Source organism: Mauremys mutica, chromosome 14 (genome assembly GCF_020497125.1).
Source record: "Mauremys mutica isolate MM-2020 ecotype Southern chromosome 14, ASM2049712v1, whole genome shotgun sequence".
In the NCBI taxonomy this organism is placed as follows: domain Eukaryota; kingdom Metazoa; phylum Chordata; order Testudines; family Geoemydidae; genus Mauremys; species Mauremys mutica.
In genome coordinates, this window is record NC_059085.1 from 9308515 (window position 1) to 9332306 (window position 23792).

General features: G+C 58.0%; 1 protein-coding gene across 2 annotated transcripts in view; it reads left to right on the forward strand.

Moving 5' to 3' along the window:
- Positions 1-1281: 1281 nt before the first annotated feature.
- The window catches only part of DOK4 (docking protein 4), a 46009-nt gene continuing 23498 nt past the window's right edge, over positions 1282-23792 (forward strand). Inside the window, exons 1-2 of one of the 2 annotated variants that reach the window (XM_044986887.1) lie at positions 1282-1472; positions 14964-15234. In XM_044986887.1, the coding sequence (XP_044842822.1) occupies positions 15169-15234 (66 nt within the window). In that variant the 5' untranslated portion in view covers positions 1282-1472; positions 14964-15168. The remainder of the gene's footprint in view (positions 1473-14963; positions 15235-23792) is intronic. The other variant, XM_044986886.1, reaches the window with a different exon arrangement.

The following is a 23792-nucleotide window of genomic DNA, read 5'->3' on the forward strand; positions in this document are numbered from 1 at the left end:
AGCCCAGGACTATGGAAACCCGCAGTCAATTTCCTGCTCTGCCACAGATTTCCTGTGTGACCTTGGGCAAGTCACCTAGTCTGTGCCTCAGTTTCCCCTCAGCTGTAAAATGGAGATACTAGCACTGTCCTATATCAGAGGGGGGTGAGGGTAAATGTATTACATGTTAGGAGAGGGCACGGGTAATGGGTGACCTAGAAGTACATGACATGGACAGACACAACAGTTGCCCTGCTGGACCAGACCAAAGCTTCATCTCACGTGTGACAGGGGCCAGGACCTGATGCGGAAGGTGTAACCCTACCTGACCCTGCAGCTAGGAAGCACTTTCCCCCCTAAAGCGCGCATGGCAGTTGTTTGAGCTGGTGAATCTCCTTCTGGTTAGTGTATCTGCAGCTGCTCTTCTAATTCATGGAAATCTCCCCTCTGGTTTTGAAATGCACTAAATTGAGGTTAGTCACCTCGCTGCCACCCTGTTCTTCCACAGCTCAGTGTAACCAGTAGCTGGTGGAATTATTTGAAATCTGCCTTTTTGTTGAGTATTATGGGATGGGAGAAACCGGAGTAATTGATACTGCGTCTCACTTACTATGCAGTATAATCATTAAAAATTAATAATGTTCCCTTTCCCCTTTGATCTGAGGCTCTCAAAATGCTTAACACTACCTGCCTAACCCTCCCAGCACTGCTTTTACAGATGGGGAAACTGAGGCGCAGAGTGGGGAAGGGGGTTTGTGTAAGGCCACCCAGTGAAACAGTTCTTAGGTGCCCACAAGTCCTGGTGGTCCAGTGGGAGCTACTCCTGCTCCATGGGGAAGTCACCTCACAAGGTAAGAGGTGAGGTGAAGAGAACAGACTCTCTCCAGGCTAAAGCACTAGACTGGGACCCAGGAGAATGACTGTAAACTCCTCCGGTGGGGACTGTACTACCGGCGCCGCACCTAACCCAGTGGGGCCCTGATCTTAATGATCGGGGTTCGGTTCCTGGCTCTGAGGCAGACTCAGTTAATGGGTCCGTGCCTCAGTTTCCCCTCTGTAAAATGGGGTGGGATAACACCCCGTCCTTTCTGTCTAGACAGAGAGCTGGTGGGGGCAGGGGTTGGCTCAGTCTGTATTGTACAGTGCCTGGCACCCCAGGGCCCCCACCCTAAAATACCCCCGAGGAGAGGGGCAGAAGGGGGAGGGGTCAGGCTTGAGCCCGCCCTTTGCATGGAGCTGGGGGCCGCGCCCGCGGGAGCCGGGGAAGTGTGGCTGCCCCTCTCCTCGGAGGAATACGGCGGCGGAGGGGCTGGGCTGGGACGTGCCCGGGACCGAGCAGGGAAGCCGGGGCCAGGGCGCCGCGCTCTGCCCGTAGCGCCGCCGCCGAGCTCCCCGCCCCAGCCCCGGGCGGCGCGGCCCGGCCACGGGCGTCCCTGGAGCCGGGGCGCAGCGGGCTCGGGAGACGGGCAGCCGGGAGCGCCGGGGCCGGGCAGGTAGGAGCCGCCGCTCGCCGCCGCGCTGGGGGGCACCGAGCCCGCAGGAGCCGGGCGCTCGGGAGTCCCCGGGGAGCGCCAAGGACGGGACCCCTGGGGTACCCACCGCCCCCACCCCTGCTATAGGGGACCCGGATCGGGGCACCCCCTGGGGTACCCACCGCCTCCATCCCCTGCTATAGGGGACCTGGATCAGGGGTCCCGGATCAGGGCACCCGCTGGGGTACCCATCCCCTGCTATAGGGGACCTGGATCAGGGCACCCCCTGGGGTACCCACCGCCCCATCCCCTGCTATAGGGACCCGCATCGGGACACCCCCTGGGGTACCCACCGCCCCATTCTCTGCTATAGGGGACCTGATTGGGGCACCCCCTGCGGTACCCATGGCCCCCACTCCTGCTATAGACGACCCGGATCAGGGTACACACTGGGGTAACCACCTTCCCTGTCCCTGCTATAGGTGAACTGGATCAGGGCACTCCCCTGGGGTACCCACTGCCCGGATCAGGATGCTCTTTTCCATCCCAACAGCCGGGTGTAGAGGGGCTGTTTCTTTACAGCAGGATGTAGAGGCCTTGGGGCTGTTTCTTTTTAAAGGAGCCCAGAGCTGGAGAAAGAGTCCAGAACTCCCCTTCCAATGGTCCCCCAGACCTTTCCCGTCCCTCTAACATCATGGGCCTGATGAAGGTCTCTCCTCCTTAGGGGTCTGTCAGCTCACACCAGGGGGTTGGCCTGTCTCCTCTTTCTAAAGTAGCCCCAGGAAAGAAACGTCTCTCTCTGGGGAGCTCTGAGTTTCAGGCCTTGCTAAAGGTTTCCCAGGTTGGAGCAGTCCTTCCATCCCAGCACCAGAGCCGTGGGTAAAGTCCCTCCAGAAAGGTGCTCCAGATGGGGGGATTCCTCTGTGACCCCTGGGTGATCACATCACTGATTGTTTCCTAAGTCACTTAGCCCACAGTCCGAGTCCCTCCTGTTTCGCTGTGTGTCAGAGCGGATCTGTTCAGGTGCTGAGTCTTGGTGAGTTGTTTGGGTGGCCGCTCAGTGAAAGCAGGCCAGGCACCTCCCCCGATCTCAGCACAGCTCACCACAACCACCAGCCCAGAGAGGGACCAGGTGAGGAGAGCGGCAGTAATGCTCTGCCTCTCCATAGCACCGTCCATCCTAGGATCTCAAAGCACTTCGGACTCGGGAACTAGTTAAGACACGCAACACCTCTGGGTGGTATTATCCCCATTGCGCCAATGGAGAAACTGAAGCACAGAGAAGTTAGTGATTTGCCCAAGGTCACAAAGTGAGGCAGAGGCAGAGCCTGTGAGTGGGCAGGATGGACTCGGGGGCAGAATTTGATCGGTGCTTTTCCTTGAGGCAGTGCCACAGCCAGGGGATGAAGGCGCATTTCCCAGGATCTCAGGGACCCTGCATTGAACTTTTCCCATGGCTGCGGACGTGTGAGCTGGGTCCCACCTGGGGTTGTTCCATCTGGCTTGCTAGAGAGACGGGGTCCCACGTTACAGAGCTGCAGGGTCACAGCCGGAGTCCCCCCACCTCTCTCCCAGGACATGCACTTAAGGAACCTGTAACTCCTTGTACCCGCTCTCCCCACCACCTTGTGGGTCGCACCCTGATAAGATCACGCTGCTTTAGGATGTGACTCTGCAGTGGAGACAATAAGGGTGTGGGCAGCACACAGGTTTCACAAACCCTGCTGACATGACAGTTCCTGGCTGGTGATAGGACAGGACTGGGGGAGCAGACAGCTGGATGTGTGGCTTTTACTTTCCTAGTCCAGGAGAAACCCTGATAAGATCAATGTGCTGGGGTAGGGGGCCCTCAGCAGAGACAGCAGGAGCCCTGCCTGGGCATTTCCAAAGGCCTCTGATAAGATAAGATCACCCTGCTGCGGGCTCTTTTCTCTCCCAAGGTTATTGGTTAACCTGCAGGATTCCTTGGCAATAGTGTTTGTTTAGAAAACAATCCACCCAGGAGGAGCCCAGGTACGGGATTCTCTGGGGTCAAAGGGAGCCGGGCTGGTGAGGAACCTAGCCCTGCTGCATGGGGCCAGAGTTCGGTCTAGACTGGGGGCCTGTCTCTGACCGGGGCTAGCACCTGGACTTCCAGAGGAAGGTGTCAGAACCCTGCAGTGGATGTGACCCGTAGCTCCTTCCTAAGCTCCATCCGCTAGTGGCCGGAAGGCAGGTGGTGGGGAAAGGTCCCACTCTGCCGTACGATACCTCACTAGGGTTGGGCGGGTGAAGGGAGTGCTTGCTGCTTCCAACAACAGCCCCTTGTGTCTCTTCCAAGGACACCCCTGTCTGTAGAGGGGGTGTCTCCGGGGGTGACCCACCAGATAGCTGCAGCTGTTCTTGGAGGCTTTAGCGAGAGCGCTTGAGATTCTGCCGCAGTGTAGGCTGACCCAGACTGGAGGCCTGTAAGAGGCTAATCCAGTGAAACATAGATGTTGGAGACAGGAGAGACCCATTATTGTCCGATCCAGTTCTCCAGTACAGGATTGTTCTCTATGGGAGAGTCCTTAGTGCTTTGTGGTGTCTATCTTTAAAAACCCTCTGCACCGGGGTTCCCATGGCAGACTGTGGCCCCAGCGCATTGAAGCCCTCAATCCAGGATTCGTCCTGATGGCCCGGCTGCATTTGCCCTTCCCGCATGGAAGAGAAGTTTTCGCTCCCCTGGACTGACCCCGCCCTCTCTCCAGACCACCTCTGGAAATCCAGAGCAGGCAGAAGGTTCTCCTGGAAATTCGGGAGCTCCTCACTGAGCCATTTCCATAGCACCCAATTCGCTTCATCCCCACTGAATCCAGCCGCGTTCAGTGAGTGTTCATAATTCCATCCCCTGAGCCCTAGTCACGCCCTGGCCGTCAGTCACACTAGATAATTCCCCCTCCTCTTCTCAAAACCTAGGCTTGAGTGGAAGCGGAGGAGAGACTAAGACCCAGAGGCCTGCTGAATGGAGACTCTGTAGGCAAACAGGACCCGCGTCGTCCTCCTTACAGTCCTGCAGCTTTGGTCTCCAAAGGGGGTCTGGCTTTTGGTGGCCACCTTTGTTATAGAGAGGCCCAGGGACTCTTAGCTCGCTGTATGAGCTGTCCATGTAAGGAGTCCCACCAAGCTGAGGTATATGGGCACCGTCGAAATTCTGCACTCGTTGCCTGTAACAAAACCTGCTGCACAATGATGAAGTGGGAGCTACGCAACCTGAGACGTTGACTCTGGAATCATAGAGTTTAAGGCCAGACTGGACAACCTGATCATCCAGGCTGACCCCCTGTACATCACAGGCCACCAACACCACCCAGCCCCTGCACGCCAAACCCAACAACCAGCCAACTAGCCAGCCTCGGGTGGGAGGCTCCTGTTTCTCATGTCCCCCCTGGACAGGCTCTTCTCCTGCTTCGGAGACACCCCTGCTGAATAATTACGTCAAATTCCCCCCAGTCCCCTCTTACTCCATGAACAAGCTGTAGGGGGAAAATACCCCCTTCCCTATACCCCCTGCATCAGCAGCATGATGCTGGTGTCCTATGCCACAAGGAGAAATCACTCGTGTGTCGGGCAGGGGGACAGCACCTGGGGACTGCCAGACCCTCTAGACATCGTGATCCGTAACCGGTTACAAGTCACCTAAGTGTAGCAGACAGGCCCAGGGGGTGGGATAACTTAGCAGGCCGATGCTCAAACCGCTAAACCCAGAGTTGTGAGTTCAGCCCTTGGGGGGGGGGGGCACTTAGGGGTCTGGGGCAAAATCAGTACCTGGCCCTGCTAGTGAAGGCAGGGGGCTGGACTCAATGACCTTTCAGGGTCCCTTCCAGTTCTATGGGATAGGTATGTCTCCATATATTTATTATAGGGCCCTGCCAGAAGGTGTTTACAATTTAAAGCCCGCACTGGCTGGTGTTGCTCTCACAAGCTTAGACTGGCTGCACATGTGCCGTGGGCGTTGAGGTCTTGCTCTTTGGAAGCCGCTGGTCTCCATTTGGAGAGGTGCCGCTGCGCGGGTTTCCCCTTTGAGTTGTTGCTCATGGGCTCCTTCTGCTGTTGTGACTCCAGTTCTGCGCGTGTGTAAGTCAGGGGCCGATCCCTCCTGGCTGCACGGGAGCAGGAGCAGGCCCTAAACGGGAGCTGTGAAATCAAGGGGCTGATGGATTTGCCTGCACAGCAGCATAGGGGGCCAGACAGGCGCTGTGCAAAATTCCCTTACACAGCTCTGCCAATGCCCCTCAGTCCTGCCCGGCAGCCCCCCTGCTATCCCCGCCCTGCCCCCCCAGCTCTGCCAACACCCCTCAGTCCTGCCCTGCAGCCCCCTGCCCCCCAGCCCTGCCCCCCAGCTCTGCCAGTGCCCCTCAGTCCTGCCCTGCAGCTCCCCTGCTATCCCAGCCCTGCCCCCCCAGCTCTGCCAACGCCCCTCAGTCCTGCCCTGCAGCCCCCCTGCTATCCCTGCCCCAGGCCCTCCCCCAGCTCTGCCAATGCCCCTCAATCCTGCCCTGCAGCCCCCCTGCTATCCCTGCCCCAGGCCCTCCCCCAGCTCTGCCAATGCCCCTCAATCCTGTCCTGCAGCCCCCCTGCTATCCCAGCCCTGCCCCCCCAGCTCTGCCAACACCCCTCAGTCCTGCCCTGCAGCCCCCCTGCTATTCCAGCCCTGCCCCCCCAGCTCTGCCAACGCCCCTCAATCCTGCCCTGCAGCCCCCCTGCTATCCCAGCCCTGCCCCCCCAGCTCTGCCAACGCCCCTCAGTCCTGCCCTGCAGCCCCCCTGCTATTCCAGCCCTGCCCCCCCAGCTCTGCCAACGCCCCTCAATCCTGCCCTGCAGCCCCCCTGCTATCCCAGCCCTGCCCCCCCAGCTCTGCCAACACCCCTCAGTCCAGCCCTGCAGCCCCCCTGCTATCCCAGCCCTGCCCCCCCAGCTCTGCCAACGCCCCTCAGTCCTGCCCTGCAGCCCCCCTGCTATCCCAGCCCTGCCCCCCCAGCTCTGCCAACTCCGATCAGTCCTGCCCTGCAGCCCCCCTGCTATCCCAGCCCTGCCCCCACAGCTCTGCCAATGCCCCTCAGTCCTGCCCTGCAGCCCCCCTGCTATCCCAGCCCTGTCCCCCCAGCTCTGCCAATACCCCTCAGTCCTGCCCTGCAGTCCCCCCAGCCCTGCCCCCCCAGCTCTGCCAACACCCCTCAGTCCTGCCCTGCAGCCCCCCTACTATCCCAGCCCTGCCCCCACAGCTCTGCCAACGCCCCTCAGTCCTGCCCTGCAGCCCCCCCTGCTATCCCAGCGCCGGGGCCTCCCTCCCTGACCCGTGCAGATGCCCCTCAGTTCAGCCCCAGGGCCCCACACAGTGCCCTCTGCCCGAGCACAGGCGGCTCTCACCTGAGCAGAGGTGGCCCAGGTGGTTTAATGGTTTGCACAAATAGGGGGTGGATGAGATTCAGAAGCTCGGTTTCTCTGAGGCCCCCAGACCACAGGTTGTGAGCAGAGGCATTCGCCAGCCACTCTAGCCCGACCTCTAGAGCTTAGGGGTGCTGTATGCGCCCCCTCTCGCTGTTTCCCGCCCGATTCGCCCCCCCCCCCAGTGTCCTCATGTTCTCTGCCTCCCCCTGCCCCTTGCCGCTGTCTCTCTGCACAGCCCCTCCACACCTACCTGCCGGCCTCTCTTCTCACTGCCCCGAGCTCAGACCGGTCCATATCTCAGTGCAGCCCTGACCCGGTGCAGTCGGCCCCTGCTCCAGCTTCTTGCATCCTGAGCAGAGATTGCGGATCGGCTTGTCCGGCTCCCCCACCTTCCAAGCAGCGACTACCTGGGGATGCTGGGGCTTGGGTGGGAGTGAATCCAGACAGGCGGCTTCACTCTGCCTTCCCAGCTTCTCATGATGACCTGGTTTTGTTGGGGGGAAGCTATTCCATGTCTTACAGTGCAGGGAGGGGGCAGCTTTTGGGTGTCTCAGCTGTGCTCATTGCTGCGGGGGCTTCCAGAGGAGAGGCTACTGCCACCTTGGCCTGCTGCTGGGTAATGACGTGCCCCTAGGGAAAGAGAGGGCAGGTCACGTGCAGTGTCAGGGCCAAATGCAGGGGCCTCGCTGGGCAGAGATGCCAAGGCCAGCTCCTGGCAGGGGAATAGACACAACAGAGGCTGTTTGAATCCTGATCCAGAGCCCGGGAAGGAAATTGAGCTAGCGGGCTCCCCTCCCGGCTTTGTCTCCTGCTCCTCTCTGGGTGGAGTGAGAGAGGTTTGTACTGAGCCGACGCCTCCTAACGCAGCTGGGCACCTGGCTGGGCTGGGCGGCAGGATTCTGAGGACCCGAGAGCCTGAACCAGCCTCTTCAGTGCCCTGCTGTGGGTCTGTGAGAGCAAACACGGACGCCCGGTGCTTGGTACGGTAGCGCTGCGTCCGGGGACCGTTCGTTCTGCCCCGTCCGTGTGCAGCTGAGCCCTGGGCACCTTCAGGAAGCAACAGAGCTGGCCAAGCAATATATGTTCTGGGGCTCCTGACCAGACCCTTTTTGTCCCATTGACTCCTTCCCCTGCCGTAGCTTGTTCTCTCTTGCACGGCTGCCAGCGCTCTGGCCAGATCCAATGCAAAGGCGCTGAGCGGTGGGGTTCCCACCCCTTCCCTCTCGGAGTCTGGGGTCCTGTTAGAAAGCCAGGCCTGCTGGGGGAGCTGGTTGCACCCTGGAAATGCCCCATGGATGCAGTTAAAGCAAATGGGTGTAGAAGTGCCGCCCAGGGCTGTCGCGTGGTTTGGTAACGTGGGGCTTACACAGTCAAGAGGACGGGGTTGGTTCACAAGTTGTCCAGGCACTGCTGTGTTATAAAGGAGTCCCGGTGGGACGTTGCTGGGCTCCAACATGGTAATTGTTAGAGGGTAAAGGCCGAGGAGATCGCTTTCCCTGACATTAAGCCTTTTCTCTCTGTTCATTTCACCCTATTAACGCTGCTGCTCAAATCCCCTAATGCTCCTCCCAGGCCCATTGCTGCGAGAGCAAACCGCAGTTTTAAAGCCCTGTCTCCACTGCACTCAAAGCCGGTTTGGGATTCTCACCTCTGACTTGGTTCCAACCAACTTGGCTGAGTTGGGTCCATGCAGCCGGGGCAGATTAGGGTTTTGTGGGCCCTTGGCCAGAGCAAGTGTGGGCCCCTCCCCACCCCTTCTGCCTGCATTCTCCCCTGCCCCGGCTTCCCCCCGTGCTCCAGCAGGCTTCCCTCGCTCCACCCACCCGGAGAACGCTGGGTGGGCGGAGTGGGTTGGGGCACGGGGGTGCCCATTTTTCTGAGGCCCCTGGGCACAGACCCCGTTGGCCCAGTGGCTAATCTGCCACTGCACACAACAGCTGTGTTTTACAACACAACTGTGTGTCTGTCTAGAGCGTGTATCCTCAGCTACCACACTTCCTCTTTGTAGCTGTGCATCTGGGAAAATCGGGGCAGCTACCCCACGGCGTCCTAGCAATGGGGAGAACGCCTAGAGGATGTACGCACATGGCACCAGCAACATGGGGCAATGCATTGTGGGACGTTCTGCCACAGGGAGGTCTGAGAAGGGAGGAATGGCCTGCTCAGATAGTCCGGCACAATTAGAGTCATGTCATTAGTGTTGGGCTTCCAGAGCTCTCTACACGAGAGGCTGGCTGCCCTAGTGCACAGAGCGCTGGATTTGGGCTTGGGGGACCTGGGTCTTGTCTCTGCCACTGGCCTGCTGGGAGACCTTGGGCAAGTCATACCATAGTTCCGTGCCTCAGTTTCCCCATCTGTAAAATGGGGATAATGATACTGACCTATAGAAAAGCTTGATATTATTCTCCGTAGTGTCATTTTGCAGCATAGATATTGTGCTGAACCAATTAACAGGAATCATGTGCCAGCCAGCAGTGAAGACAGGTTCTCACCTGCTGAGGCACTGAATTGAGTATGAGCCACGTGGTTTGCAGATGCAACCAGCGTTTAGAACCCACTGCACCGCCGGCGGGTCACACGCTCCGTTCCCAGCTAGGGCCTAGGTTTCCCCACCGCTGGTCGAGACCAGCTTTGGAATTCTCTTGCCATGGACCCTGGAACGGAGACCCAAGCCGCAGCACCGCCTCCGGCAGTGTTTGGCTTCTGAGTGATTCTGTTGGTTTTTATGGGCGCTTTGAATTGCATGAATTATTTAACGTGCAGACTCCGTGACTTGCTGTGAGAGGCTCCAGCTGGGCTGGCGCAGGCAGGCTGGTGTGTGCGGTAGATGGCGGTTGCCTTTAGGAAGAAAGCGAAACGCTTGCTGCCTCCTTAGGAAAGGCTCAAGGCAACGTCCATAGGTAGACTGGCCGCAGGACATGGTAGATCAGATATCGCGGTGGTGGGCACAGTCTACAATCCTTGAGAGAGACAAGGTGGGCGAGGTGATATCTTTTATTGGACCAACTTCTGTGGGTGAGAGAGACAAGCGTTCGCGCATCCACAGGGCTGGGATATCACTGCTGTCTCCTGGCTGCTTGGGGGTCCATAGGAAATGAGTTTGGTGCCTGAGCATCATTGTTCCCTTTTGGCTTTGCGGAGCGTGCAGGGAGCCTGGCACCCGTCAGGATCGGGCTCTTGGGAATGAACATCACCCCCCCACACTCTGCGATCACGACTGGTGTCTTTGCTCTCAGCAGCAGCACTGGGTGGTGAATGCCCACGGGGAAGCTGGCACTGCCCCATGCCTTTCTTGGGCACGGAGGCCTCTCGTCTCTAGGGCTGTTGGATCTGGCGCCTCTTCACCAGCGCTGGGTGCGCTCGGCAAACCCACCCAGCGCTGCGAGCGCTTTATTCAGAGCACGCGGGGAAAACCACACGTGGCCGTACGCTGTGTGGGGCCGTGGCCGCAGACTCGCAGACGCTGCCTTGGAAGATAATTGTGTACAGCTCTCTAAACCATGCAGGGGATGATATGTTTCATAACAGCAGAACGCCCCGCAGAGGCAGGAAAACGAGCCCTGTTTCCTTGTCTCCATTGTTTTTTCCCCTTCATCCCACATTTATTATGGTAGGGTTAGTCCATGCATTAGTTTGCTATTGTAGGGGTGCTCATAAACCCTGAGCTGCAGCCGAGGTTTGTCACTGCCAGGTTGGTCATAGGCGCTGTGTACTGGTTTGTTACTGTTGGGTTGCACATAAGGACTGAGCGCCACGCGCTGGCTTGTAGTGATACACAGAGGTATGGGCTGTGGCACGCCCTAGTTTGTTGCTGTAGGGTCGGTCATAAATACTGAGCTGCCTTCAGTGGTTTGCTGCTGTTTGCCTGTTCCTGGAAACGGTCGTGGAAGCCTTTGCCTGGGGGATACAAGGCAGCTAGGGAGTCACAACAGGTGTCAGGAAAAAAAGGGCAAATTGTTGGTACGTTTCCTCCCCTCCCCTCCTTTGACAGTGCCCCTTAAACAAACAAACAAAAACCACCCACAGGTTTTATGTCTTAAATGCAAGAGAAATATGTGTTGCAGACAGGACTGCGCTGGGGTAAAACAGAGCCCGTTTCACAAGATAATGGGGCCTCTTGCAACAACAATCCAGGATTGGGCTAAATAAGGATTCACCCCTTCCCCATCGCAGCCTGTTCCTCTTGCCAAAAGCTGTATAGGTTCTGGGCAGATAAGTGTCCAGGTGGTCAGGGGCTTCCCGGAGTTCTCAGAGGCTCTTTGCTCTGCAGATTTCCTGTTGAGACACTTGTGGATCAGAGTTTAGATCTGGATCTAAACGTCCCTGAAGCCTGAGAGCTTTAGCTCCAGCACGCCGGTGTTGGAATGGGCAGCTGCACACTTCCTGTATTAAATGGTTTCCTTTGTTTGATTAAGGAACAACAATGTAAAGAAAGAACAAAAGTAAAGTCTCTGTCAGAAAGAGCATGGTGTGTGCCTCCCCTCTGGAACAGGCTGCAGCAGCAGCTCTGAGATCAATATGGCTGCTGCCTCTGCAAGTAGATGAATTTCTTAGAAATGTAAAAGTGCAGGAGGCAGAAAACAGGCATCGCCATTTCCAGTGTACACAGCCCACGGAACATGCTGCTGAGTATCTGATGCTGCCTGCATGCGGCTGGGTTGGAAAACTGAGAGAGAAAAACCATTCTTATGGGATAACAGCAGCTCCACTTCTGGCCCTAGCCAAAATCAGGTAGCGCAACAGTGGAAAAGTGATTTAAAATGTGAGTTAAGAAGGTCTGGGATGAGTAATTTTGGGCTGGTTCTTGTTCTACCCAGGCCAGTTTGCCCATCCCTACACAGAATAATGATGCAACAGTGAAGGTTTATCTGTGAAACGTGTTTTCTTAGAGGGCATCTCAAATGCCAGGTGTTACCGCCCAAGCGAGCTGGGTGGCAGTGGCTTGGTGAGCTGGGACTTGTGCACCCGGATCTAAGTTTCCTTTTTCAAAAAGTCTCAAATCCCTTGTGATTGCGAAGAACTTTCAAAGTGGGACCAGAGTATGAGTGCTGTAGCGATATCTGCCTTGGGCAGCCTGAACTTCCCCATTCATCTGAATGAGGAGATGATGATGATGATGAGATGTTGATTCTGAAACCTAACAATGGCTGGTTAACTGTCAGCTGTTTCACGGCTGATCAAGGCATGCAGTAAAGGAAACAGTCTCACAAATTATGGAGCCTGCTGTGAGTGGAGCCTAGTTTGAGTGTCCAGGGGGTGGGGCTTGGTTTGTAGCTTGGGAGAGTACCACGACATTTGTTTCCAATTCAGTCCCTGACTTCACTCTCCCGCAGAGGTAGCATATTAGTGTCAGGCTTCATAAGAGAGAGACAAAGCCAAAAAGGAGGCGGCGGTGAAAGAAAAGGGAGAGAGGGAAATGTCAGAGCAGGGAGGGTTGCAATTCAGTGGTATTAAGGGGCCAGTGAGACAGGCTGGAGGTCTTGAGGGACAACAGAGAGGTGGATGGTTGGACAGGAAGAAGATGTGCGAAGATGGAGGGGTGGACAGATGCGCCAGGTAGAAAGCTGCAGAACCACACTTGAGCTCCTGGCATTTCCACTCTCGTTGCTTGAATGTGCCAAACAGGCCATCCCATCTGTTCCTCATTAGGAGCTCGAGGTCTCGGAGAGATTCATTAATGCTGCACTGCTGTCAGCTCTGGCAGAGAGAAAGAACCTCATGGCACAGACGTTGGTGTCCCTGTCCCACCCTTGCCTTGCTAGTCTACCTGGCGCCGGGAACCCCGCTGTGGTGTTATATGCTCTGATGATTCATGCCTCATGCCAAGAACTCCTCCCTCCCTGCTGCTGTTCTCCCACTCCTGGCACCGGGATCTGCACCCTTGCACTGGGAACCTGATTCTGATTCACTAAAGCAGCTCTGGCGCCAGGAAATCCACCCAGCTGCTGGTAACTCAGCCTTGGCACTACTAACCCATCCGCCCCGGAGCTAGCAATACAACGTTGGCACCGGTCATGCACCCCCAGGGCCAGTACCGTGATCCTGCTCTGTGCCGTTACTCCACCCTGGCACTAGATATGCGTAGCACTGCTCAGTGCAGGGCTGCCTGCCGGCTCCGCTCCCCAGCGGAAAGAAGGTGTGTGTGTGTGTGTGTGTGTGACATACAGAGAGCTCTGAGCAGCAAACCTTCAGTGACCGACTTTCCTCCCTGAAAACAGAGAAAAAATAAAACCAACGTTATGATCATTTCACAAATGCAAGCAGCCCCTTTGGGACTGCTGGCGCGTCAGCTGATTGGGGTTTGGCCCTGTGTGTGCATGAGGGCTGGTCACGTAGCAGTGGCCCGTAGCCACCCTGGCACTGGCATGACAGCACTGGATAGAAGCGAGTGCCTCTCGGCGGGGAGATCCAGGAATTGTTCTGTGCCATCTGTCCATGTGCTGGCATCTTCCTCCCGTCTCTGGCCATGGGATTCTGGCACTGTCTGCTTTCTCCTGGGGTTGGAAATCCGGTCATGGTGCCGGCCTCTCCGTGCTTGTGCCCATAACTCCGTCTCAGGGCAGAACACTGTATGTTGGTCACTCCATTGTAGTGTCAGCAATTCCTTTGAATGGGAGTTCCTAGCACTGACCCCTTGTGGCTGTGAAAGACCCCACAATGTTTTTCCTAAAAGCCAGGGCATTCGCTCCAGCGTCCTGGTCCTATTCCAAACAGTGTAATTCTGTTGTGCTTGCGTAAGTCATCCCTCCCCCCACCACCTTCAATGTAGTGTCATTCTGCACTTCCTGTCCTAAAGTGTCGGGTGCAGCCTATGGGCCTGCCTACAATACAAAATCAGCTGGGTCACTGGACCTGGCTACATCCCGCTTGTCTCCTGACACAATTCCAATATTGTTGTGCCTTGTCGTGTAGATGGGACCTAAACCCATGTCTGCTGCAGCCCTCCTGCCGCACAGTTCAGTGACGGGGGATCAGATATGCTTGGGTTGGTATCTAACAAATGTCTCTCATTTTTGAGAGCTGTCACTCATTTTCATCCCAAAATGTCCTACATGCCCCACTCTCGGAGAATTATTTGACAGAAATAAAGATTTGTGCTGCAGAGAGTCTAGAGGGTGATTGATGCTAAAGGGAAGCCCACATAGTTTAAGTTTCCTACATACACCATGTTTAAGTGCCTGTCATTTTGGGGGTTCATCAGGCACTGCTTTCCATGTTGGGGCCGTGGCAGACTGAAAGGCATGCTTAGGTCCTGTCCGTGCTATGAGGTGGAACAATGTTTCAGACACGACACAGTGTTGTGACTTGGTTGCTCTCGCAATGTAGACGGGCCTGTTCTGTAAGCTGTCAGACAGCTCTTGTGTTCCACCCCGGAGGTGGCTGCATTTTGATGCAATGAGATTTGACTGGCATGAAAAAGCATACAAGTTGTGCAAAGGTATATTTTAAAAAAAGATCTGTCCGAGAGGAACAAGTGACACACCGTTTAGGGGCTTGATCCCCTGTTTGTCAGAAGCGTCCAGGCCTGATCGGCTGGTACTCACTATGGAGCATGTGCCATCTCTGCCAGCACTTTCCTGGCTCCCATGGTCAGTGGTAGATGGATTGTCTTGGGATACAGTCGGCTTCTTCACTTGGTCAGAGTGCTTTGGGATCTTTGGAGACGAAAAGGGCTGTAGATCTGGGAGATGATGTCATTATTTATTAGCTCAAACCTCCTGCTGTCCTGCGATGACCCTGGCGCTTTGATTTGCCTCGGTAGTGCATTAAAGCTTTGGAGAGCCTTCATCAGAGATGATTTCTCCAGGGCCCTCAGCGGCCTGGAGGTCAGCCCCTGTTACATCCCTGCCGCCAAGTCTCATCCCCACACACCTGTCTCGGTTCCCCTCTTGGATCCGCAGCAGATTCACAGGCATGGGAGAAAGTTGTTCCTTGTGCAGCTGGAGGAAGAATCGAGGGGTTAACAACTGGACTGTTCCATTTCTCCTCTTCTGTGTGATGCACCTTGGTTTTTCCCGAATGGTTCAGCCAGAAAGAGGAAAGCGGGAGGGGGGACCAAGGGGAAGATGTCACTATCTCTAATCTGTCATTTTTATTTTACAGCCAGTGCCAGGGAGGAGGGGAGCGTGAGGCTGCTAGGACAATGCTGAGGAGGACCCCGGCCCGGACCCCGGGGAGGATCTGAAAACAGGTGAACGCAGAAGGAGGAGCGAGAGTGGGGGGGGAAGACGGACGGACGGAAGGAAAGCAGGCGAGGGAAAAGCCTGGAGCGCCTTGGGAGTGGATCCCGGCTGCAGAGGGCTACGCCATGGCTACGAATTTTAACGACATCGTCAAACAGGGCTACGTGAAAATGAAGAGCAGGAAATTGGGGGTAAGTGGGGAGGGGATCGGGGGGATTGTGATGAATGATTCGTTATCGTTAGCTTTGAAGGTCTCTTCCCCCCCTCCCCCCGCTTTTGAAACACGGGGGCAGCTGCAAAATGCAGAAAGACCTCCCCCCTGCGTTCCTCTTTTGTGTCGAGAGCATCCTCGCAGGAGATTCTGTCTCTGGGTTATGCCCGAGCATCCTCCCCAACCCCGGCTTGCTCTGAGCGCCCGTCCCCAGCACTCCTGTGCCGTGCGTAGGGGGCTGGCCGCTGTCGCCGGTCATCCTGGGGCCGGGTAAAGTTGCAGCTGTGGCGTTTCCACTGAAAAGTCGGGGGGGGGGAATGAGGGGGGTTGTCCTTTGAATTCAGCTGTGGGAATCTCCCTCCGAGAGCAAAACTCGGCTGAATTTGGATCAGCCCAGCAGACAAGCTGTGCCTGGATATTTTTTTTTAAAAAAAACATCTGACCCCCTGGGTTATTTATAGGCTAAGGGGGAGAGGCGAGAAGATGGCTTTGCACTTGTTGCTTTCTGTGTAATTCCGGAGGAATTTGGCACTGTGGTTTGTGCTTGTGCTGTCCGGACCAGGCAGGCTGCGGATTTAAAGCCACGATTCAGGCCTAGCGGCCAAACCCAGCCAGAACCCTACACCCTGGTCACCCCTGGGCCCCTTCTGTGCCACTGACTGCGTTTGCACATGATGTCAGCGCCAGCCAGGGAATAGTTAAATCTCCCGTTAGGTCCCGAGCCTGTGCATCACCTGGGATCCCTGGGAGGTTGGTTGTGCAGCCGGAGGAGTGTGTGGGTGGAAGTCGGAGGAGGGGAGGTGTACATGGTGCTGTACTTCCCTGTAGCCCTGAGGGGGATGGGAGACGGGGGGGGGGGGGCGGGGGGGAATGTGTTAGCAGGTCACTGATTTCGGGCCCAAACCCAGGCATGCTCCGCTCCCATGGATTGCAGTGGGGCCTTGAGGTGATTTCCAAGGACTGGGTCCTTAGCGAGAGAACCGGGGTCGTCGATCTGCTTACGGGCGTCGTGCTCGCCGCATGGGCCGAGTGCCAGGAGCGCTGTGCCCCTCCGGAGCCAGCGGCGGCAGAGGCTGCCCGGGGCGCAGGGGTGGCAGGGGGAGCTGCTGGTAGAGGGAGGTGCAAGTTCCTGCTCCACCCTGCCCCTCCCCCAAAGAGCAGTTCAGTTTTCCACCTGCCAGGCGAGAGGCAGGTGATCCCACGTGACTGGGGCTCCCCAGCTGGTTGGCTTGACCCATATTTTAGGCAGAGTTGGTGGAGAGCCGGTGTGCTTTGCATTTCAATGGGGAGGCGCCGTACCGGGATCTGTTCTTAAAGGGGTCAAACTGCAGTTGCTGAGACAAAGAAACCCCCAGCCGGGCGCGGAGGAGAGGGGTGGAGCTGTGGGGCTGCAAAAGGAGGTCAAGCCCTGGTTCGTGGCAAGGGCAAGATCTCAGTCTGGCTGTTAAATAAACCATCGCACAGGTGATTTGGCCCTGAGTGGCACCTCTGCTCGGGCTGGAGTCAGGTCTGGGGCAGCACAGGATGGATGGACTCTGGTGTGGGGGACCAGGGTTGGAATAGCAAGGGCGGGGGCTGCAGGGCCTCAGCGGAGCTGAGTGTTTGGGCCCAAGGACTGGGCTATAAAGGGGAGCGGTGGGTTGGGATTTCAGGGCACTGGCAGGGTGGGAATCGCAGGGCACCCACGTCTTGGCTCTGGGGGGTTGCAGCTGGGCCTGGCTGAGCTGTTTGAGGGCCGGGTGTGCACAGTGCCCGGGCTCTGGCCAGCTCCATCAGCCCTAAATCATCCCTAGCTAATGTCACCCAGCCAGCCCGCCTGGGCACATTCTGCATCCCGGCCCCAGCTGCCCTGGGTCCCGCCCGTGGGGAACGGGAGCTGTGGGGAGCCCATCGAGCATCCTGATGTTCCCCAAGTGTCCACCCCGCAGCTGCCCCTGGGCCCAGCTTGTTCCTGCATCTGTGCTCGTGGGCCCATGTTGGAGCCAGAGCTCCAGCCCTCCCGAGGGACTGCCTGCCTGTGGGTCTTGGCTTTAAAGTGGAGTTACTGCTGCTGGGCTCCAGCCTGTGCCCACAGGAAAGGAACAGCTTCTGCCCCCTGCCTTACGGGGTGAGGGAGGAGCCTGGCCTTCCCACACTCCCTGGCATTTACTGCCGACTTGGGGCTGATTAGAACCGGCGACCTCATGGTGAAAGGCCTTGTTGGTCATCCCCGGGGCCCTGCGCCAGCCGGATCTCTGCTGTGCCCTGCTGACCACTGCCAGCTGCGATCCTCTCCTCTTGCCACTGAGTGGGTGCGGCCCTCTGCTGAGCCACCGGACCGGAGCCGTCGGGTGCATGTGGTGGATCTGTGTCTATATTGGGCGTGGTCAAGTGAGACAAAAGAGGTTTCGTGGCTTAGTGCTTCTGTAACGCATTCACCTGCCCTTCACCGGCGTGAGGGATTCAGCCTCCCAAGCTCTCCTCTGAGATGGGTGTCTCTAGCCCCCTTGTGCAGCTGGGGAGACGGAGCCCCAGAGCTGGGGGAGGGGGACAGGCCAACGTTTTCCCAGAGTGGCTGCTTGAGGCATCCGGGTGGGTCCCTGGAGGCATCTGAAACCAGTGGCCGCTCCTGGAGCTTTCCCTGCATGCTCAGGATCTGACAGAGGCCTTGTCGACGCCGGGAGCTGTCAGCAATTCTCTCCGCACTGCTCCAGCATTGGGGCAGCTTCAGGGGAGGGAGCCGGGAGCAGCCGAGATCCAGCTGTGGGGATGCCGGGCGTCTTGAGCACGGAGGCCAAGCGCGGCTAACGTTGCTCCCGCCTCTGGAGCTGTGCGGCTGGATGGAGGGAGAACGTCTGACTATCTTCCATGACGGTGCAGCCTCAGCCTCCTTCCCATGGTTCCTGCTCCTGGCGCCTCGTGCCTGTGTGCCAGGCTCCCCTGTCCTCATTCAAAGCCCTCCTTTAAGGGGCACGGCTGCTGTGAAGCCAGCGAGCGTCGGCCAAGTGCTGCCGCCGACATCGTGTGCTGAGGGGAGCGAGGTTCTGAGGGGTGGGCCCGGGGCCAGCCTGGCAGAGGGGAGCGGGTCCCCCAGCCCTGTGTGGCTGGCCGTGCGTGTGGCACGGATACACGCTGCCTCTCGTGCTAGGGCCGTTCGGTGTCAGTGCCGCCCTCTGCAGGACTGGGTAGGACTCGGCCCAGCCCGGGTGCCCATGCTGATGTGCAGAGCCGAGCATCCGCCACGCTCTCTTAACGCATGGGGCAGTGGCCTGGTGCCTCCTCCTCCTAAGGACACAATGCGGCCCTGGGCCTGCAGCTGCCTCTGGCTCTCCTGGTTGGCATTATCTGCCCCGTTACATGGTGAGCTCCTCAGGGCGGGCTGTGTCTCCTGTTGGGTCTGGCACCATGTAGCCTGCTACTGCCACTTAACGACACTGCGAGGTTTTGGGGTTCAACCCAGACCAGTGGGGGTTCTGTCCTCACCTGCCCTGCCGTTCTGGGGGCATCTCATGGTGTGCTGCTGTGGCTCACAGCCCGGATCCCAGCTGTCAGCATGCGGGTCACAGCCTGGCTTCCACTGCCCGGTTACTGTTTGCAGAGTGACTCCAACGCCTTGCCCCCGGTCCCAGATTTACCCCAGTCCGCCTGCCTGGGTCGTGTCCAGCCCTCTCCTGGGACACTCACAGCCGTTAGTAAGTTCATTGCGCCTTTACAGAGTCAGCGTGCGGCAGCTCGTTAATGTAACTGGCCCTCATTTCAATCCCAGCGCTGGGTTGGTTTGGATCAAAAGTCAAACGAGTTTATTTAATCCAACAGAGAGGATTAAGTGATGCCAAGTATAAGGAATAAGGATAGACGCAGGTTACAAGCAAACAGAAGTGAAAATACACTTCTAAGGCACAACGTTGTTTCAGAGAGGGACAGTCTTTGGTAAGTAGGGTGACCAGATGTCCCAATTTTATAGGGACAGTCCCGATTTTTGGCCCTTTATCCGATTACCCGCCACCCCCTGTCCTGATTTTTCACACTTGCTGTCTGGTCTCCCTATTGATAAGCAGGTTTCTCACCTACACTCAGCTCCCCGAGACGTCAGCCTCTTTGGCCGACGGAGCCAACGCTCTGCGATTTTTAAGAGCTCTGGAATCCCCCAAGTGATAGACGCCCCCCCACCCCCCCGGTGTCTTTTTGCTCCCCTTGTATCACCCCAAAGTTCATTCTTCAAGCTTCCTGCTGATCTTCCTTTCTTGTGGACGTCCCATCCTCCTGCTGATGCGCGTGCAAAGGGACTTCCGCCGTTTTGATTCCAGGCTGCTTAATTTACACTGGAGACAGGTAGATAGCGGCCACCCCTCCTGGCTGGGGGAGAGCCTGTTTCTCCCTTTGATTGGTCTCAGACTTTAAAGCACAATATATCAATGAGGATCCATAAACCCTCCTACCGTGTTAGTGTCTGCATTTTACAATGATAATCAGCAGAGTGTCACAGGCTTTTACAAAAGACCTCACTCCATTTGCTGCTGTAATACAGTAACATCGTATACAGTCAGTTGCTTCAATTGCTTCTCATTTGAGGTTCGGACCCCCTGTCTGTGTCTCCCCTACTCGCTAGGCAGATGCCTTTCCTCACCTTTTATGTAAATGGACCTTCCGTTGTCTCTGGTCACATGTTGCCTAATTTACATCAGAGACGCTTTCAAGCAGGTGGAACACGTTCCTTTGTCTGCGACAGGCGTGGCTTAGGCCAAATACATTTTAAGGACATCTTTGCAGCATGTATCTCTGAGGTCCTTTGGGGGTTTACCGTACGTACATCGTGCGAGATATTAATGATCAGTGAGTGATTAGTTTTCCAATGACGTATGACATGCCACCTTTGGGGTATATATCATGACCACAGCGTGTTCGGTGTAGTGAGTATGCCCGGCCTGCCAAGTTGCTGATGCAAAGTAGCGAACCCCCACTGGGCCTCTGTCACAGGCACCCAGGCCGGCACAGACAGCCGGCTCCTGCTCTCATTGAAGCCATCTGTGGTGCATGGAGCTGCAAAACTGCAGTGCCTTTGCTTTCTGAGTACTGCTCCTTTAAATTCCTACGTGCGCTGACTGTGGAGGCAGCTGCGGCATGACACACACACTGTGCTCTCTCTTGTGGAGCCTTCATTGTAGTTTGTTCCTGATTATTTATTTTTCTCCTTTAAAATAAAAGGCTGAGAGGAGCCTGTTGGATGTGGCAGGACAATGCGGTTGACTCCAGCCAGGGCCAGGGAAAATGACCGGCACAGGATATATGGGATCAGTTCCTTGCGCTGTCACTTAATCTGGACCTTGGTTCCTCATCTGTAAAATGGGCACATTGATTGGTGTGTGTGAGGCGCTTAGCTACTGCAGGGCTCGGGTCAGCGGTGTCCAGACCTAGACTAGCATCCCACTCACAGAAGCCTCTGGTATCGTCGTCTTCTCTGTAGCCTCAGTGTGAGTGGGCTGTAGCCCATTTCTGACACTTCTGCTGCTTGTCAGGAACCCCCTGAAAGGAGGTTCTGTTCCCGTCAGGGGCTGGTACTTCTCCAGTCGCCCAGGTGCTGCAGACACACCCACTTTGGAGGCAAGAAACAATCAGGCCTGGATCCTGTAAGCCGGCGCTCTGTGTGCAGAGGGCTGCAGGACTGGGCCCACTGGGGTCGCGGGAAGTCCGTGTTCCCTGGACCAGCCCCCTCTGCAAATTGGCTCTCGGAGCCTCACTGGCTGTGGGTGTCACGGGCTCTGAAATCTGCATCGGGGGCTAATTCTCCCAGACAGCTCAGTAAGGATGTTTTCTTAGGAGCAGCCGGAGATTCGCCGGAGGCGGGCCTGGGCGACCGGGCTGGGAGGAAGTGCTACGTGCCAAACAGCCGCTGCACTCCCAGGGGGCTTGTTATGTGTCTGCAAAGCTACGGTGCTCTGGCTCCCTGCGTCTGGGCTGTCCAGAAACCTGGTTGTTTCGCACAGGCTTTCATCCTTCAGATGCAGGGATTGCTCACCGCGCTCCCTCCCACACGGGTGCAGAGCAAGTCTGGTTATACGAAACCAAACTCGGGAGGAGATGTGATCAGCACAGTCTGGCGGCTCCAGCGGGCACTGCTGGGGGGAAGCTCGCAGCAGTGTGGACTGGCTCCGGCGGGGCACTGCTGGGGGGAAGCTCACAGCAGTGTGGACTGGCTCCGGCAGGGCACTGCTGGGGGGAAGCTCGCTGCAGTCTGGCCTGGCTCCGGCGGGGCACTGCTGGGGGGAAGCTCGCTGCAGTCTGGCCTGGCTCCGGCGGGGCACTGCTGCGGGGAAGCTTGCTGCAGTCTGGCCTGGCTCCGGCGGGGCACTGCTGGGGGGAAGCTCGCTGCAGTCTGGCCTGGCTCCGTCAGGGCACTGCCGGGGGGAAGCTCGCAGCAGTCTGGCCTGGCTCCGGCGGGGCACTGCTGCGGGGAAGCTCGCTGCAGACTGGCCTGGCTCTGGCGGGGCACTGCTGGGGGGAAGCTCGCTGCAGTCTGGCCTGGCTCCGGCGGGGCACTGCTGTGGGGAAGCTCGCTGCACTCTGGCCTGGCTCCGGCGGGCACTGCTGTGGGGAAGCTCGCTACAGTCTGGCGGCTCCGGCGGGACACTGCTGGGGGGAAGCTCGCTGCAGTCTGGCCTGGCTCCGGCGGGGCACTGCTGTGGGGAAGCTCGCTGCAGTCTGGCGGCTCCGGCGGGGCACTGCTGGGGGGAAGCTCGCTGCAGTCTGGCCTGGCTCTGGCGGGGCACTGCTGGGGGGAAGCTTGCTGCAGTCTGGCCTGGCTCTGGCGGGCACTGCTGGGGGGAAGCTCGCTGCAGTCTGGCCTGGCTCCGGCAGGGCACTGCTGCAGGGAAGCTCGCTGCAGTCTGGCCTGGCTCCGGCAGGGCACTGCTGGGGGGAAGCTCGCTGCAGTCTGGCCTGGCTCCGGCGGGGCACTGCTGGGGGGAAGCTCGCAGCAGTCTGGCCTGGCTCCGGTGGGGCACTGCTGGGGGGAAGCTCACAGCAGTGTGGACTGGCTCTGGATGGGCACTGCTGGGGGGAAGCTCGCAGCAGTGTGGACTGGCTCTGGCCCAGCAGCTGGCGCTGAGAGCGGGCAATGGGTGCCAGGGTGCAGTCCCTGGGACTAGCTCCATGAGCAGACAGACAGACAGACCCTCTGGCTCAGCAGCAGAGCAGGGAAGGGCCAGTTCATCTCTTTTCCTCCAGCAGCCAGGGAGCAGAGCGGGAGCCGGTTAATTTCATGCGAATTACAGCGAACAAAGGCGGGGAAGGTGAATGGCTGGGAGGGAAGTGATGCCGAGGGCTGGCAGGGAGAGGAGAAGGGGGGGAAAGGGGGCAGCTCCCCCTGAACAAAACCACCAGGAAGGAGGGAGCAGGGGTCGAACTGCTGCAGGGAGAGGACCAGGAGGGGGGCTGCTGGGGCCTGAAGGGTAAAGCAGCCAAGGGCCTGTGCTAGGCAGAGGGGGCAGGTGTGTGCCCGCCCGGGGGAGCACTCGCACTCAGGCAGACATGGCCGCTGCTCCGGCTGCCACTCATTAAGTGAGACTGCGCTGCAATTAACGCTGGCAGAGTGACGGGGGAGGGGCAGGGCTTGAGCACCCCAGGGGAGCAGGGGGTGGGGCCGGAGAAGCTGTAAATCCTCCGCTCCCCCCAAATCCAGATTAGCCTGCAGGGCGAGTCCTGGGACTCTGCAGGGACTAGGGCAGACGCTGGCACAGGCAGGGAGGTACCTGCTGCCCGTTTACCCTCCAGAGAGGAGCCAGACCACAATAGCCCGTCAGTCTGCCCCCCACAGTCACTGGCATCTGGACTAACTGGATTCCTATTGGAGCACCTCCTGCCCAGAGTGCTCGACACACTGAGTTAAATCCCGCCACCCCCGAGTGGTATTATCCCCCAGGGAAACTGAGGCACGGGAGGGCCAGAGCAGGGGCCGTGGCTCAGGCATTGCTGATTCCTTGGTCCCGGGCTGAGATTGCTAATCACCCCACAACAGTTCAGGACAGGAAGTGAAGAAGGAGCAGCCACGTGGCACCGGAAGAGCCTCGAGATGCGCCGTGTCCGGCTGCAGCAGGAAGGCAGAGCAGGTGGCTCTGAGCTGCCGTGGCCGGTTAGAGCCCAGCTCGGCGGCTGCGCACGGTTCTGCCCGGTGGGAAGCGGGCGAGGGCGCAGCGCGATGGGAGACGGACAATGGCGGCGTGGAGGAGTGTCCGTTCCGAGCGGAGGCAACAGGTGTTCGTGGGCATGGCGAGGATCTTCCGCCTTCCTGCGCATCGTGGAGAATGTGTCGTTAAACCCCACCAACCTTTGTGGTCCAGGACTCCTGGGTTCTGTTCTTGGCTCCTTGCGTGCGTCTCTGCGCCTTGCTTGGCTCGGTCTCCCCTCTGTGAACTGAGGCTGATGAGGTCTCCTCGCTGGGAGGCCGGCGTCCCTCACGTTCGTACCGCGCGTTGAGATCCCCGGAGGCAGGCTGCCGTGGCGGTGTGCGGTGCTGGCTGTCGACAGGGCGCCTTTCTCACTGGGACAGAAACCGTCATCAGT